General features: G+C 42.6%; 1 protein-coding gene across 6 annotated transcripts in view; it reads left to right on the plus strand.

Moving 5' to 3' along the window:
* The window catches only part of BCAS1 (brain enriched myelin associated protein 1), a 96,132-nt gene that overhangs the window by 14,370 nt on the left and 65,050 nt on the right, over positions 1–16,712 (plus strand). For all 6 annotated transcript variants that reach the window (XM_068565820.1, XM_068565821.1, XM_068565823.1 and 3 more), the window contains exon 4: positions 13,797–14,368. In XM_068565820.1, coding sequence (XP_068421921.1) covers positions 13,797–14,368 — 572 coding nt within the window. The remainder of the gene's footprint in view (positions 1–13,796; positions 14,369–16,712) is intronic.

Here is a 16,712-nt window from a genome sequence, read left to right on the forward strand (position 1 = left end):
GGTGATGAACCTGCGAAGATTGTTGAAATGACAACAAAGAATTTAGAATATTACATGAACTTAGTTGATAAAACAGCGGCAGGGTTTGAGAGGATTGACTCCAATTTTGAAAGAAGGTCTACTGTGGGTAAAACGCTGTCAAACAGCATCGCAGAGAAATCATTCGTGAAAGGGGCAAACTTCATGGTTGTCTTATTTTAAGACATTGCCACGGCCTCCCAACCTTCAGCAACCATCACCCTGATCAGTCAGCAGTATCCACATCGAGGAAAGACCCTCCACCAGCAAAAAGCATATGACTTTCGGAAGGCTCAAAATGATGCTTAGCATTTTTTAGCAATCGAGTATTTTTAAATTAAGGCATGCACTTTTTGTAGACCTAATGCTACTGCACACTTAATAGACTACAGTATAGTGTAAACATAACTTTGATATGCACTGAGAAACCAAAAACTTTGTGTGACTCACTTTATTGCAATATTTATTTTATTGCTGTGATCTGGTGCCAAACCAAATCTCCAAGGTCTGCCTGTACAATGGTTAGACAGGTGCTTTTGGACAAAGCACTTGTGTCTGAGGCCTCACCCCACCTCTCAGCAGCTGTGTGAGGATAAACAAGAGACTTCGTGACCTGATGGTAGAGAAAATCAGATAGTGCTTGCAAACCCCTTTACTTGGTGCCTGAAACAATAAATGATGGTCATTATACTTATGTAGACTCCTGAAAATAGTGGTTCCCAAACTTGAATGCACATTAGAATCTGCTGGGGAATTTTTAAACCCTCGTACCGAGGCCTCACCTGGAATAATACAATCAGAAGCCCTGGAGTGTAGGGCCCGGGCATGTCTTTTTCCAAGTTTCCCTGGGCTAAGTATTTTTAAAGCTCCTCGTGTTCCGCCAGCGTTGAAAACCCTTTGAAATACACTCCAGTAGAAAATTCCTTATTCACATTTTTCAAAAGTAAAACATTGGCATTTCTGTTTTAATTTGGGAACATTTTTGTCCCTGCCGTGGCTGACACTCGGGGCATAGCTTTCCGTTCCAGGGCGCAGACCGTCTGGGTGCCTGAACTTCCACGCAGCTGTCAAGTAACACACAACCTGCTCTGTGCCTCTCTGGACCAAGAAGACAGCCAGCACACTGCTCTCTAAAGATAGAAGCATCCACACGGTTCCTGCAGCTTGAGCGATGTGAACCTGTCCCTCTCTTGAAGGGAAGACCGAGAGAGTCAGGGAGAGACCAAGGGAAAACATAAAAAAACAGCAAGAAGAGAAACAGTATCGTCCTGTGACAACTGCACATCATCTCATTTCCCCAGGGTGCATTTTCACCAGATCTGGAAATGGAATAAGCACACCCACTTGCCAACAACTTTTCAGTTAACAAAAATAAAAATAATAAATCAGTGAGACCAAATAAATGGCAAGGTGCCCTCCAAATTGCTAGAAGTTTAACAATTGAAACAACATATTAGTGGGTGAGATCTGATATATGCAAACATACCTCAAAGACCAAATACTTCTGGGAATGAGAACAGGGAAACATAAGCGGAGTCTGGCTCCATGTGTCAGTACAAAAGCTGGGATGTGTATCAGTGATTCTCAGAGTGGTCCCTGGACCAGCATCATCCCGTCACCTCGAACTAGTTGGACCTGCAGCCCAGCTCAGACCTCCAGAATCCAATGCTGTGGGTGGGGCTGGCCCTCTGTTCTCACAAGCCTTCCTGGAGATTCTGACACTCCCCCAGAAGCGAGGACCACTGCATCTGAGAACTGGCACGAGATGTGGAGGCTGCAGGAAACTGGAAACTCTCCCTGTCTCAGCCCTTGGCCTGGCTGCCCTATGAGAATCCCTCAGCAGATAAGAGGATATTTCAGTGAAAGCCCCATTTTAGGATTTGCAAATGAAATTCCCCAATTCAGAAACATCTGAACATTCTGCTGGCCCAACACCAAGCTGTCAGTGGATCTCATGTTTGCCAACCTCTGATTCTGTAAAGTTTTTCTCCCTAAAGGGCATCTCTCAACAAAGCCTTTTTTAATCATCATCATTGCCATCAGGTTATCCCAGCCTGAAACAATTAAACATTTAAATCCTACAGCCAACTCCGAGTGTGCTGGCTTGACCTCTGGGCTCACCGGGCATCCTGCCCATGGTGATGGGATCCCATGTGAGTCTCCCACAGGGAGGGACCAAGTGGGCGGGAGGTCGCCTGTGACCCGTCCCCTTGGCAGCTCTATTGCCTTTAACCAATAAGCTGCCTGTGGTTAATTCATGAGTCCTTTTTAGAATGACCTCTGGGAGGTACAGGGATTCCAAGTGACTTAAAAAGTTTGAGTTTCTGAGTTTGCTGAGCAAAGGGTCAGACTCTGGAATATGGAGGTGCCCCAGAGGTCATGCCCCTCACTCCAGGATGCAGGACCCACTTGGCCTGGCAACTCCTCCAAGCAGAGCTGCACCTTGTTACTTACAGAGCCTGCCATCACCGCTGGGCAGCCCCAGGTAAACCGGAAGCAGGTCAAACATTCCTCCAGTTGGCTTTAAATCCCACCTCTCTTTTCTAGACCTCTCCTTTCCCTTTATTTTTTCTTTTCATTACTTTACATTTTTAAGTGACCTGGGGGGTATACCTAGCAAACATTCTCAACAGTCTACATAATAAGATAGGACAGGGAACACTTTCCCACCCCCAACTCTGATCGCTCCCCAACCTCCATCCCCAAATTTCCTTTCTGAGAGGCCAGAACTCTTTACAGTTTCTTGTGGCCAGAGGTATTCCACGTGTGTATATTTTTAAATCCTCCCCTCTACCTCTTGACACCATTAAGAAAACAAATGGGAACATACTATTACAGACCGTTGGACATGGCTTTTTTTCACTTACTGTATGTCTTGGGGAACGTTAATGCCTGTGGAGCAATTCACTGTGTGGACAAATGATCATTTATTTAACCAGCTCCCTATTGATAAGCCATTAGGGTGTTTCTACTATTTTGCCACCACAGCAATCGTCCAGCAGACGATGTGTATCTGTTATATGTATCTTTGTGGCTCTGTGCGATTGTATTTATAGGGTAACATTCCAGAAGTAGAAATCAGAGCTCCCAGAGTGTGTGAATTTTTAAATATTGATATATATTACTGAATTATCCTCCAAAGAGACAGCCAAATTACGCCCCTACCCAGAAGAGATGCGGCCATTCTTTCTCATACTTTCTCCACTACCGGTTACTGAATGTTTCCCTTTTTACCAAGTTGATAGGAGGAGAGCTAAGTCTCATAATTTTATTTTGCTTATATTTTACTATTCATAAGGTTGCACATCTTTTCATTGGCTTAAAAGCCAACCATCTGTCTTTTCTGTGGAGTCTCTGCTCATGTTTGGTGTTTATCCCCTGCCCAAGAGCCATCCCCTGCTGTGTTGGTGTTTATATAATGTCTTCATTTTCAAAATTGAGATATAATTCATATTCCATAAAATTCACGCTTTTCAAGTGTACAGCGTAGTGATTTTTCGTATATTCACAAGGTAGTGCGACCATCACCACGATCTGATTCCTGATCATTTTCATCACCTCACAAAGAAGTGTTCCTTGAGCAGTTAATCTCTAGTTCTCCTCCCCCAGCCCCTGGCAACCACTAATCTACTTTCTGTCTCTGTGGATTTGCCTATTCCGGACATTTCATATAAAGAGAATCATACAATATGTGGCATTTTGTATTTGGATTCTTTCACTTAGCATAATGTTTTCAATGTTCACCCATGTTGTAGCAGGTAGCAGTACTTCATTGTTTTGTATGGCTAAATAATACTCCACTGTATGGATATGCCACATTTTGTTTATCCAGTCATCAGCTGATGGACATTTGAGTTGTGTGCAAGTTTTTGTGTGAACATATGTTTTCATTCTCTTGGTTATGTACCTAGGAAGGGAATTACTGGGTCATGTAGCAACTTGATGTCTAACTTTTTAAAGAACTGCAAAGCAGTTGCACCATTTTACATCCCAGCAGGAATGTATGGGGGTTCCGATTTCTCCACATCCTCCTCAACACTGGTTATTGCCTGTCTTTTTGATTGTGGCCATCCTAGTGGGTGTGAAGGGGTAACATATTGTGGTTTTGATTGCCTTTCCCTAATGGCTGATGATGTTGAGCATCTTTTTATGCGCTCATTGATCATTTGTATCTCTACTCTGCAGAATATAATGTCTTCTTTTTTTTTTATAAGTTTATTTTATTTTATTTTATTTTATTTTTGGCTGCGTTGGGTCTTCGTTGTTGCACGCGGGTTTTTCTCTGGTTCGGCGAGCAGGGGCTACTCTTCGTTGCGGTGCGTGGGCTTCTCATTGTGGTGGCTTCTCTTGTTGGGAGCACGGGCTCTAGGCACGTGGGCTTCAGTAGTTGCAGCACACAGGCTCAGTAGTTGTGGCTCACGTGCTCTAGAGCGCAGGCTCAGTAGTTGTGGTGCACAGGCTTAGTTGCTCCACAGCATGTGGGATCTTCCGGATCAGGGCTCGAACCCATGTCTCCTGCATTGGCAGGCGGGTTCTTAACCACTGTGCCACCAGGGAAGTCCTATAATGTCTTCTTGATTTGGCTGTTTTCCGCATCCTTCTCCTCTAGCCCCTTGTTTCATATGACTTTCTGGCTAGCTACTCTCAGTGCCCTGGGGCCCCAAGCTAATAACTGTCACTTTTTAGCAGTGTTCTATGTGGCCTGAATTCAACCTACCCCCACCTACCATCTCCAAAGCTTACCCTTTGTATCCTAAGAGCTGAGGGCACTAATAGAATGTTATATGATTTTCCTGGTAAGTTGTTTGTTTTTTTGTTTTTTTGTTTTTTACCATTTAAAAGGTGTTTAATATTGTAAATATATGTGATCAGTGTTCCTGCTGCTTTGCATCACTGCTACCCTTGGGGGTGGGAGCCACTCATCACATTGCTGCTGGAAATGTGAATCTCTAGAGCCTCTTTTGGGGAAGTAATCTGGCAGTGTCTATTTTAGAAGTTAAATGCACATTAATTTGTGTGCAGCAATTCTACATCTGTACCTCTATTCCATAGAAATAAAGCACTAGTTTAGGATTTTTGAACATGGAAGTTTTCCCCAATGTTGTTTATAATGGAAATGGAAAAATAAAGGTTTGGAAACTATCAGAATGTTCATTAATTAGGCAATGGCATACATGTCTTTTGGTATATCCATACTAAGGAATATTTTGCAGCTATTAAAAAAAAGATAAGATAGATTTGGATATATTGATTGAGAGGGAGAACTATTGATGTCTTAGTCCATTTGGACTGCTCTAACAAAAATACCATAGACTGGGTGGCTTAAACAATAACCATTTATTTCTCACTGTGCTAGAGGCTGAGAAGTCCAAAATCAGGGTGCCAGCAGATTCTTTGTCTGGTGAGGGACAGGTTCCTGGTTCACAGTCAGCCATCTTTTCACTGTGTCCTCACATGGTGGAGGAAGCAAGAGCTCTTTAGTGCCTCCTTTCTAAGGGCACTAATCCCATTCATGAGGGCTCCACCCTCATGACCTAATTACCTCCCAAAGCCCCCACCTCCTAATACCATCACAGTGGAGGTTAAGATTCAGCTTATGAACTTCGGGGGGGCGTCAGACACAAACATTTAATCCATAACAGTGATATATAAAAGCAATCAAAAACAATATCCAAATACCGTATGCTAACACATATATATGGAATCTAAAAAAAAAAAAAGGTTCTGATGAACCTCGGGGCAGGACAGGATTAAAGACGCAGACGTAGAGAATGGACTTGAGGACACGGGAAGGGGGAAGGGGAAGCTGGGACGAAGTGAGAGGGTGGCATGGACATATATACACTACCAGATGTAAAATAGATAGCTAGTGGGAAGCAGCCGCATAGTACAGGGAGATCAGCTCAGTGCTTTGTGACCACCTAGAGGGGTGGGATAGGGAGGGTGGGAGGGAGACACAAGAGGGAGGGGATATGGGGATATATGTATATGTATAGCTGATTCACTTTGTTATAAAGCAGAAACTAACACACCATTATAAAGCAATTATACTCCCATAAAGATGTTAAAAAAACAAACAAACAAAAAAATCTAACATAATCCTATTTTTATAAAAACCAACCAGGATATGTGTATGTGTATCTGGGAGGCTTGTATGTATTTGTCTGAGCATGAACAAAGTTTGATAAGCCACCCCGGGTTGCAGATGTTCATTATACTGCAATGAGGGTAGAGGGTAGAGACAGGGAAAGGAAAGGGTTGAAAGATTAATCATATGGGCGGTAAACACATGTTAAACGTGTATTATTATCAAACTGAGAAAAAATCAAACATCTGATGTGTCTTTGAGTGAAATATTTGCTCATGTTGGAGCAAAGCCTGGTTCTACAGTTAAATTATCTTTGTATGTTCCAGACTTTTACAGGCATATGAATGATAGGAAATGTGTGAGTAAAGAGGAGAGGAAAAATCATAAGTCACTGGTGTAGTCTTGCCCCACAGTGACTAAGAGTCACTGCTGACTTTAGAGGATGCTTTCGCGAGAGCGTGGCGTGAGTTACCTTCTGCCCACGTAATGTTTGAACCCAGCATTTTCATCACCAAATGTTTAGACACATTGTATCCAGCTGACAGTTGAGAATTCTTCCCTCCTGCCCCGCAAACCCATTCCTTTCTTTTATTTATGCTAGAATCTCTTGGAGAAGATAACCTGGCTTTTTAATATTGAGATGGAGAGCGTGAAATCTGATCATTCAGTGAAGTTTTCAAATCTAACATCTCCCTCCAAGCCATAGGCAGCTGCCATGTGAATCCTTATTTCAAGACCTTTAAAACAACAAATGCATTTACACAACACAGAAAGCCACAGTTGTTTGAAGTGTCATTTGACTCCTGCAGGCTGACCGCAAAAGGGTCATTTTTGTAAAACTTTTTGAGGTCTTCATCAGTCTTCCCTAGGGCCTATTGTAATCCTTTGATATTCAGCTACAGTTCTCTTTTGAAGAGTTTAGTGTGTCATCATCTACTTTCCCTTCTATTTTTCCTTCTTCTTTGGCGAACTACTTTAACTCTGCCAGATCCTCATCCAACAATAACCATGTGTGTGATCTTTATATGACTATGAACTCTTCCATCTTTTGCAAGATTTGCAATTTCCCTTTACAATTAGTGTGCATTGTATTTCCTCTTTATTTAGCTTTTATCCTGACTGACCACCATATTGACACTTGTGACAGTGTCGCATAGGAGGGGATGTCTGAGTGGGGAATCGTAAGTGGACACTTCATTTGTGGATAAAATTTTGATGACAGTTTCTGTTTGCCTCTTTAACCTTAAGAACTAGGAATGTTTAGATAATGAATTCTTAAAAGAAGTCCAAAATAAGTTTAGCCATTTTAAAATGAAAGTGGCAGGGAGGGGAAACATAGGGGTAAGGGATTAAGAGATACAAACTACATTGTATAAAATATATAAACAAAAGCATGTATTGTACAGCACAAGGAGATATAGCCATTGGTTTGTAATAACTTTAAATGGAGTATAAGCTATAAAAATATTGAATCATTATGTTGTACACCTGAGGCCAATATAATGTAAATCAACTATACTTCAATAAAAAATGTACATAAAAGTTAAAAAACGAAAGAACTCCATCTCTGCCACCACCATTATTACTTGGGTTGCTATTTTTGCCGCTGTTAAAATCATGGCTGCTGAGCACCTGCTATGCCCCTGGCCCTTCTCCCTGCCTTACCGTGTTCCCTGACTTAATCCTACTATATGCCAAGCACTGCTGGGGGCACTGGGGATGCAGCTGTAATCAAAACAGACCAAGTCTGTCCATTCAGGGCTTATGTTCTACTGGGGAAGAAACAAGTAAACGATGAATCAATGAGATCATTTCAGAGACCAATGAACGCTCTGCAAAATCCGTGGAGTGAATGGGGGTGAGCGGGAGGGGTTACTTTAGAGAGGGTGGTCTAGGAAGGCCTGACCTGGGGCCTGAATGATAACGAGGTAGCCATGGAAGATCTTAGGGGAAGCATTCCCAGGTGGAAAGGACAAGTAGTGCGAAGGGCCTCGGGTGAGACTACAATTGGTGAGCTGAGAGGTGAGAGGAAGCACACAGTATGATCTGAGGTTCTGGTGGGTGTGGTCTACCGTAGAGTTTGTATTACCGAGTCCAAGTTTGTGCTGCATGACAGACCAATAACTTGAGAGATGAGGCATTGGGGCAAGGAATAGCGACTTTATTCGGAAAGCCAGTAGACCAAGAAGATGGTGGATTAGTGTCCCAAAGAACCATGTTCCCCGAGTTAGAATTCAGGCTTCTTTTATACTAAAAGGGGGTGTGGCTGGTTGCTGCAGACTTCTTGGTGACAGAATCCTTCGTTCTTGCAGCTGTCCATGTAGGTCTGGTTATAATGTTCCTATAAGCTTCCACCAAGACAAATGTTATTTTCTGTTCTGCAACTTTCTATCTCTATATGAAAGGAAAAGTATTATACCTTTAAAGGTCAGAGCCCATCTGAGAATGGGCTCTCCTGTATATTTCAGGCTCTAGGCAACATTTTTTATACCTTTAAAGTCAGAGCCCATCTGACAATGGGCTCTCCTGTATATTTCAGGCTTTAGGCAACATTTTTTATACAAAGTTGCAGAGCCAGCATGACTAAGCACAGGCAACAGAGCACAAGGGTTAGAGCTAAAGGGATAGATCCAATATGGAGTCAGGTTTGTTCTTCTCTGTTGTATTTGGACTTGATTTTAATTGTGATGAGGCCCTCTTTGGATAGTTTTATGCAGATTAATGATATGATCTGATTTTTATTTAAAACAAATAAACAAAAATCATACACCAATGTTGCCCAGATATGAGAAAGCACAGGCTTTTATTCCCCCTTGTGCAGAGTTGTTTTTTTTTTTTTCTTGAAAATCCACTAATTCTGTTACCCAAACTTTGTTCCACTCATCTTTCCTCCCTTGCTCTTCTGTTCTTGCTTCTACTACAATACATTGTTAGGAATTTGAGCTTTGAAATCAGGCAAACATGTGTTCAAATCCTGACTCCACCACTTGTGAGCAGGATAATGTTAGAAAAGTGACTTTATTCTCAGAGCCGCAGTTTCCACACCTGTGAAATGGGAGTGATGATGGTATCTAGCATAGATTTGCTATAATACATAAATAAAATGTATCTTGTTACATACAGCATTTACTGTAATGCCTGGCACCTGGGAAACATTCCATGAATATTAGCTATTGTGTTTACAGTTGTACCAAGTGAAAATTGTAGCTTTGGCACATGAAAAAAACAAAACAAAAGATAGCCCTTACTCAGAAGTTCTGAATAGTGTAACACAAACCTTGTGTGTGTGTGTATGTGTTTGTCTTAAATATGTGATAGAAATCTGATGAAGCAGTTTGTTTTAACTAAGAATACTTGGTGCTTGGAAAAAGCATTCTTGAAACTTCTCTGGCCCAGGTTCTTAGCTTTCTGAAGATAAATGAATTCATATCATTACTATTTTAAAAGTCTTTCCAGAGCACCCAAATTTAGAGGTTAAACCATTGGAATAATTCCTTCCCTTATGCTTCTATTTAGAAAATTAAATAGTAATTGTAGTAATAATATATAGATATAACAAAACAACTAATATTTGTTAAATATCCACACATACCTGCCTGTGTTAAGTACTGTGTAGGAAGTATTTCATTTAATCCTCACAGTCTCCCTTTGAAGAAGACACTTATTTTCTTGTCCATTTTATAGGAAAATTGAGGCACAGAGATATAAAGTAACTTGTCCAGGTCAAATATTTAATATTTTAGAGGTTAAACCCAGGTCCCTCTGATCCACAATCTAAGTACTTAACAATTACGCTAAGATGCCATTCATCTCCATCACATGTCTAGATAAAATGACTTTCTTAGGGCTACCCTGGTGGTGCAGTGGTTAAGAATCCGCCTGCCAGTGCAGGGGACGTGGGTTCGAGCCCTGGTCCGGGAAGATCCCACATGCCGTGGAGCAACTAAGCCCGTGCGCTGCAACTACTGAGCCTGCGCTCTAGAGCCCACGAGCCACAACTACGGAGCCCGCGTGCTTCAACTACTGAAGCCCACACACTTAGAGCCTGTGCTCTGCAACGAGAGAGGCCACCACAGTGAGAACCCCGTGCACCACAGCGAGGAATGGCCCCTGCTCGCCACAACTAGAGAAAGCCCGCACACAGCAGCAAAGACCCAACGCAGCCAAAAAATAAATAAATTTAAAAAAAAAGACTTTCTTAAAACACACACATACACACACACTACAAAATATCTTTTCTGCATTAAGGAGATCAAAATTTTCAACTCTCCTAAATATTTGGGAGCTACCATTTGCATTCTTACTTGATTTCTTTTTATCTTCCTTAAACTCTTACACATTTTTTTCATGGAAAGTAAAATCTCTTTGGTATGTCATCTGTTTGTCTGCTTTATGAGAAAACTTTTTATTGAAACCAGATTCCAGATGGGCTTCTCCCAAGATTTTTCATAGGAACGGAAAGCTTAGTTCCAGTCATCTAGAAGGAACTTTTTATTCTTTCCATAATAATGTGAGGAAGGCTTGTAAATTATCCCCATCTTTGCAAGAATATAAAACCTGGAACTCCAGTGGGTTTTCTTCCTACTCATTCACACAGATTGGGGTGTGTGTGTGTGTGTGTGTGTGTGTGTGTGTGTGTGTGTGTAAGTTAATGTTTCAGAACATAATTTATTTGTTTTTTAATGCTTACCTAAGGTCTCAAATGACTGTAATCTCTTTGCCCACGTGGAGTTTTTTCCTTCACTTTTACTGAGAAAACAAAGTGTTGGTGGGTATTTTTTTGTTTCTATCCAGCTTCTTAGAACTCACTTTCTCCCATTTCATTTTCTTTCCCCTCCTTCATCCCATATTAAATGCCTCCTAGACATATTTGAAGAGCCTGGAGACCACTTCTCAAAGGAGAGGATTGATTGCTATTAATTAACAGGTGAAATAGGTACTGACCAATTCCCTGAAATTCTCTCCAAGTCACTGAGTATGTACTTAATTTGAACTGGCATAAATGGAAAAAAAAAAAAAAAAAAAAAGACTTGCTGGCTATGGCTATGTAATTGTAAACCAGCTTCAGGGACAGCTGGATTCAGGTGTCCAAATGCTACCATGGATCTCTTGGCTCCGCTTTCATCTATGTTAGTTCTCAGGCAAGCACTCTGAAAGGTGACAGCCAAGGCCACCAGCTCCAGACGTACCTCCTACTGGTTTGCCAAGCCAAGCACAAAGATTTGTAACTCTGTTCTAGTAGGTTCAGCAAAAATCGCAAGATTGATTTTTGTTAGTCTAGCTTAGGTCATGTGCCCACCTAGGAGGTGAGCATTTTAGCAAGGGAAATAGAAGCTCCAGATGATGGACTTGGATATACACTCACCCAGGTTTGGGGGGCAGAGCTTCATGGAAATGGGTTGTCCCATCTAAGAGGTCCTAGTTCTTACAAGTCATCAAAAACACTTTACCCATTCTCTGATATCAAGAGTTATGGTTTGTATCTGCTGTAACTCTTCAGGCATTGAAGTCTGGTTTAGATACCTGGATGTAAGGAACGGATCCTTTATGGAAGCAATATATTGGCACTTTTTTAGAAGTCTGTCCATGGGAAGGTCTTTTCCAAAGACTTTTTCTCTGACTGCAACGCTCTTACTTACCACTAGCTCCTTGTTTTCCCGCCAGAGAGTACGGAAGACTAGAGGAGGTCAGTGGATGTTCTTGGCATTTTGAAAAGCCCTTCCTGGTTTTGAATCGTAGTCTCTCCCTTTTTTGTCAGCTGCCTCCTCTTCTCCTTGTTTGGAGCATCCCCACAATTCATTTATATTCACTCTGACAGTTCAACTGCCTGAGCTGCTTATTTGGCATCTTGACACATCCATCCATCACTTCTTTATTCCCACTCTCTCCCTCCCTCTTCCCTTCTGAGTATAACAGTTACCACGATTACGAATTCCAGGACCACGAGAAAAATGGTTAAGAAGAGCCAAAGGATATATCCAGTGTTCACAAAGGGTCTGAGCTTATGAGGAACCCCTAGTGCATGTCACTGGTCTTCCGTACCATTTCTTCTCCGCTCCTCAAAGCTTAAAGAGGAGACCGCCACTCTGCACAAAGATCCAGAGCCCTCTCTCCCTCCCTCTCCCTCCCTCTCTCTCTCCTTTACTGTTTGTTCTTGACTTTAGACACTGTGAGATACTAGAGTTTGGCAAAAATAATTGCTAACGGATGTGTGTATTTCTTAACTACCTGCGAGCAATGTGAGAAGAGCTAAAGAAGCCTCGGTTCTCTTCTTTCTCTTTCTATCTTCCTGCAAACAGATATTAAGAAGTGGTTGACTACAGACTACACAGTCACAGTGTCTGTCAGTTACTAGGCAGCTACTCTGGGAAAGGCAGGATTCTTGATCCTTTGCGTGAGTTTTCTCCTTTAAACATCAGAACAACCCTGCAAGGGAGCTTCTATTTTCCCCATTTTACAAATGAGAAAATTCAAAGAGTTTTAGTGACTTGCCCAAGGTCGCACAGCTTAACGGTGGCGAATCTTGATCTTTAACTGTGATTTCCAATTTTGTAGTGTATCTTTTTTCCTTAATATTGCACTGCTTTAGAAAAGGGCCCTCGGAAAGGATGCAGTTCCGTTAGGTCGATGCAGAGTTCAAAACGGAAACAGGTGGATTCTGGAAACAGCGCCCCTCCCTGGAGGGGGCAGAACCTGCACCCACAGTCTTGCACAGGTAACGCTACACTCTGCCTCCATGTGACCCAAGGTCTAATCCACTTTCCTGTGTAGACATCTGAACTTCCAGACTTCACAATGGAAACTTTCTAGAATATAAGATAGAGCATGAACTTTGGAGTCAGATTTCTACCCATAACCAGATTCTGCTTGCTGGCCAGCTGTGGGAAGGTGGATCAACCTCTCTGGCTGTCCCATTTTCTCACTCATGAATAATGACAATAACTAACGTTCATAACATTTATTGAGCATTTACTATATTCCAGGCACTGTTCGATGTGCTTTAAAAATATTAACTCATGGAATCTTCATGACAAAATTATGGGTGTAAGTTCTACTATTTGCCTCATTTTACCAGAAAATTGAGGCACAGAAAAGTTAAGTAACTCAGATTCAAATTGACAGTCTGGCTCCGTGGTTCTCGAATGTGAGTTTTGCCCCCAGGGGACATTTGGCAACTTCCGGAGACATTTCTGGTTGTCACCACTAGGGGGTGCTATGGGCGCCCGGTGGGTAGAGGCCGGGGATGCTGCCGTACACCCTGCAAGGCACAAGGTGGACCCCGGAACAAAGAATGATACGGCCCCAAACGGCAATAAGTCCCGAGGCTGGGAAACTTGTTCTCCTAACGCCATAACTGCTGTCCTGCCTCCCAGGTGAAAGCATGATAATTTGCCTCTCACAGGATTCCCGCGGAGATAAAGAAGATAATTAATGTGTCACTAACACAGTACCTGGTGCGTGCTTTCCAGTAACTTGGCTTTCCTCTTCCCTAATCATCCGTTCCTCTCTCCAGAGAAAAGCAGGGTCAGAAGACACCTCGATGGCTGACTTCTGCTCCGCAGAGGGACCCAGGCACAGCGGAGTCCCAGACCGCATCGCAGCCTCTGTGTAGGAGACGGTGGGAGTCCATTAGCAATCCTTGAATTTCCTCGCTGGGCTGAATGACCGCTGTTTCTGTTTGTGTTTACAGTCGATTTGGAAACAAGTGTCCAGGAGGATAATGTGGCCACTTCTTCCCCCAAGACAATGGAGATAAGCGCTGTTGCGGATGCCAACGGGGAGAATCTTGGGAAGGAGGCCAAAGCCCAGACACCAGCTGCTAAATCTCGTTTTTTCTTGACACTCTCTCGGCCTGTACCAGGACGTACCGGAGACCAAGCCACGGATTCATCCACTGGACCAGTGAAGCTTGATGTCAGCTCCGTTAAAGCTCTAGGGAACAAAGACCCGAGTGAGCCCATGGCACTTCCGGTGGCAGCTGCACTGGGGTGCGACCCAGATAAAACCCCCGTGCAGACCCCGGCCCAAGCCGAGGGCCTCTCTGCCACTTGGGGACCAGAGTCTCGTCTATCTGAGTCCGGGGGGGCAGCCCCCTCCAAGCCCAAGGACCCCAGCTTCTTTGACAGACTCTTCAAACTGGACAAGGGACGGGACGAGGCCCTCGTGGACCGCCAACAGCAAGCCGGGCGTGCAGAGCGTCACCACCCCGCCGCCAAAACTCCTGGATTTTCCACGCAGTCGGACGATGTCCCTGCAGAGAGGGTAAGACAGTCCATTTTGTTCTTAATGCAGGCTCGGGGGGCACTTGTGGGGCAAGACGATTGCACGTGTGTTGCTGTGCCACCACCGAGGGGTCCTGACAAGGTATCAAGCCGTGGATCCCTCTAGAACCAACAGCACATTGCAGCGCGGTGCTCGCCAGTGTTTCTGCGGGCAGAAACATCTGTTGGAAGAACAACAACAGCTGTGGCATCTGTTTCATGTAAAAGAAAAGAGGAGGTGAGTCACATACAGATGAATCTGTCCCTCCATTTATCAAAGGCAGCGGTGGACAGGTTGCATTTATGATCAAATGGCGTCTGGAGGGAAAAGCATTAGCAGAATAAAAACGGTTCCTAAAAGACTTAAATACCTGCCCCGTCTCAGTAGCTGGTTTCATATACAGAATGTTTATGGGCTTTTGTTGGAATGCATTTCACTTCTTACGTTTAATAGCTTGGACTGATCTTTAACTATCTTTTGCACTAAAGTGTGCATTTAAAGAAAGAGCTTTTACAGCTCTGGGAAGACTCTTTTATGTACAAATTATTTTTCAACAAGCTGGAGTAATACCTTTGTAAAAAACGAGATTTTTTTTTTTTTTTTTTTTTTAAGGAGGCATCTGAACCGGTTGCTTTCTTTCCTGCGCAAAGAAAGGCAAATCCTTTTGATCTTAAAAAGAGCATTTGATTTTAACCTTGAGAGTTCGTTGGTATTGGGGACCGAGAAAAGAACTCCTGGAATGAAGAAGGAAATAAAAGTAGATAACATTGTATCTTAAGGCACTTATTCCCTTAGTTAATGGATTTTTAAACAACAGTATTTTTCAAAATTTGGGAGTAAAGTGCCTCTACTAGAGATTAGACCCAGGAAAAAATTAAATGGGCTGTTTTTTATTATATGGTTATGTATGGTGGCTGTCAATATATTTGTCTTAATGACAACCAGCTTCCCTGCCAAGTTGCTAATGATAACACTGGCTATCATTTATTTAGCTTTTATAATGTGCCAGGCTCTGTTCTAAGCACTGTCCAGATATTATTTTTCTTCAGGAAAATGAGTATCACATTAATCTGAGGTTTTAATGTATCCAGGATGGTGTCAAAAATTATACTGTAAATATTAGACACCAACTGAAAATTCTGGACTGTTAGAATTGAGGAACAGATAAGGCTCATATGTTTAGGCTCATGCTATCAGCATTCTTGTCATTTCTGTAAATTTTTACTCTAAGAACTGATTCTTATATTTTCTTTCAAAAGTTAGAAAAATTGCCCTTTAAATGCCCCCTTCCCCAAATGCAGCAGTTCAGGAGGCATTTGAATAGCTTTCTGTTTAATTCAAAGTGAGCCTTCAAATGTATGCTGGCATCAAATCTTTACTGAGGGTGACACTGCCAGGCACAGGTGAGGCACGGCCACAGTGGTGGACAGGACAGGGTCCCGGTCCTCAGGGAGTTTTTGGTCTAGCGAGAGAAGAGGTACAAAAAACTCACAGTTGCAATGCAAGGTGCCCAGTGCTCTGGTGGGGAAGGCCAAGTGTTGGAGAGGATGTCCAGACACAAGGAGAATTAGCCTACCTGGCCCAGGGAACCTTCCATCAAATGTATAAACCTGGAGCCCGAAACGTCCTTGTCTCGGGGCTATAAACTGGTCATCAATATTCATGAATATTTGAGAAGCTCTTTACTACTTTACTTTGAGTGGGGAAACTCTTGTTGCCTTCTTGTTATTGGTCATGGGCTACTAAGGCCATTCTGAGTTTTTGAATAGTCACATGTTTCATTTCCGTGGGCATCCAAAGCCAGCCCATGGCTTGAGTTAGGAAAAGACTGAGTTATTTATGGAAAGAGAAGGAAGGACTGAGCTTTACCCGTCTTGGGATATGTGTCTGTGATGCATCCAAGTCCCCATCCGAATTAAGTAAACCGGTTCAGCCTCTGATAACCGACCCTTGAAAGTATTTAACCTTAAAAACTTAATGTGATCAGTCCATTCCTATCCTACGAAGAGGGCAGAACGTTTTAGAATTGTGCTTTATCAACTCAGTTTTTTTTTTTAATTGAATGCTCTTTGGGACAGCACCTCAACCAGAGTGGTATGAGCTCCAAAATGAGATTTGATTCACAAGATGGGGTCTGTGTTGGGAACATGGCAGGTATTTAATATAGTCAAGCCTGTGGGCAATATTTTGACGTTATGGTTAGTAACCTCTCAGAAAATCTAAAAATTGTCACTTATCTTCCTTTTGGAGTAAGTGAATTTGTTTCCCTAGATTCACCCATGAAATTTGCATGTGTTTGTTCCACTACAGATTTCCATTTTTGGTTGGTTGTATCATTGGAATT

The sequence above is a fragment of the Eschrichtius robustus genome, chromosome 16 (assembly GCF_028021215.1).
Source record: "Eschrichtius robustus isolate mEscRob2 chromosome 16, mEscRob2.pri, whole genome shotgun sequence".
In the NCBI taxonomy this organism is placed as follows: domain Eukaryota; kingdom Metazoa; phylum Chordata; class Mammalia; order Artiodactyla; family Eschrichtiidae; genus Eschrichtius; species Eschrichtius robustus.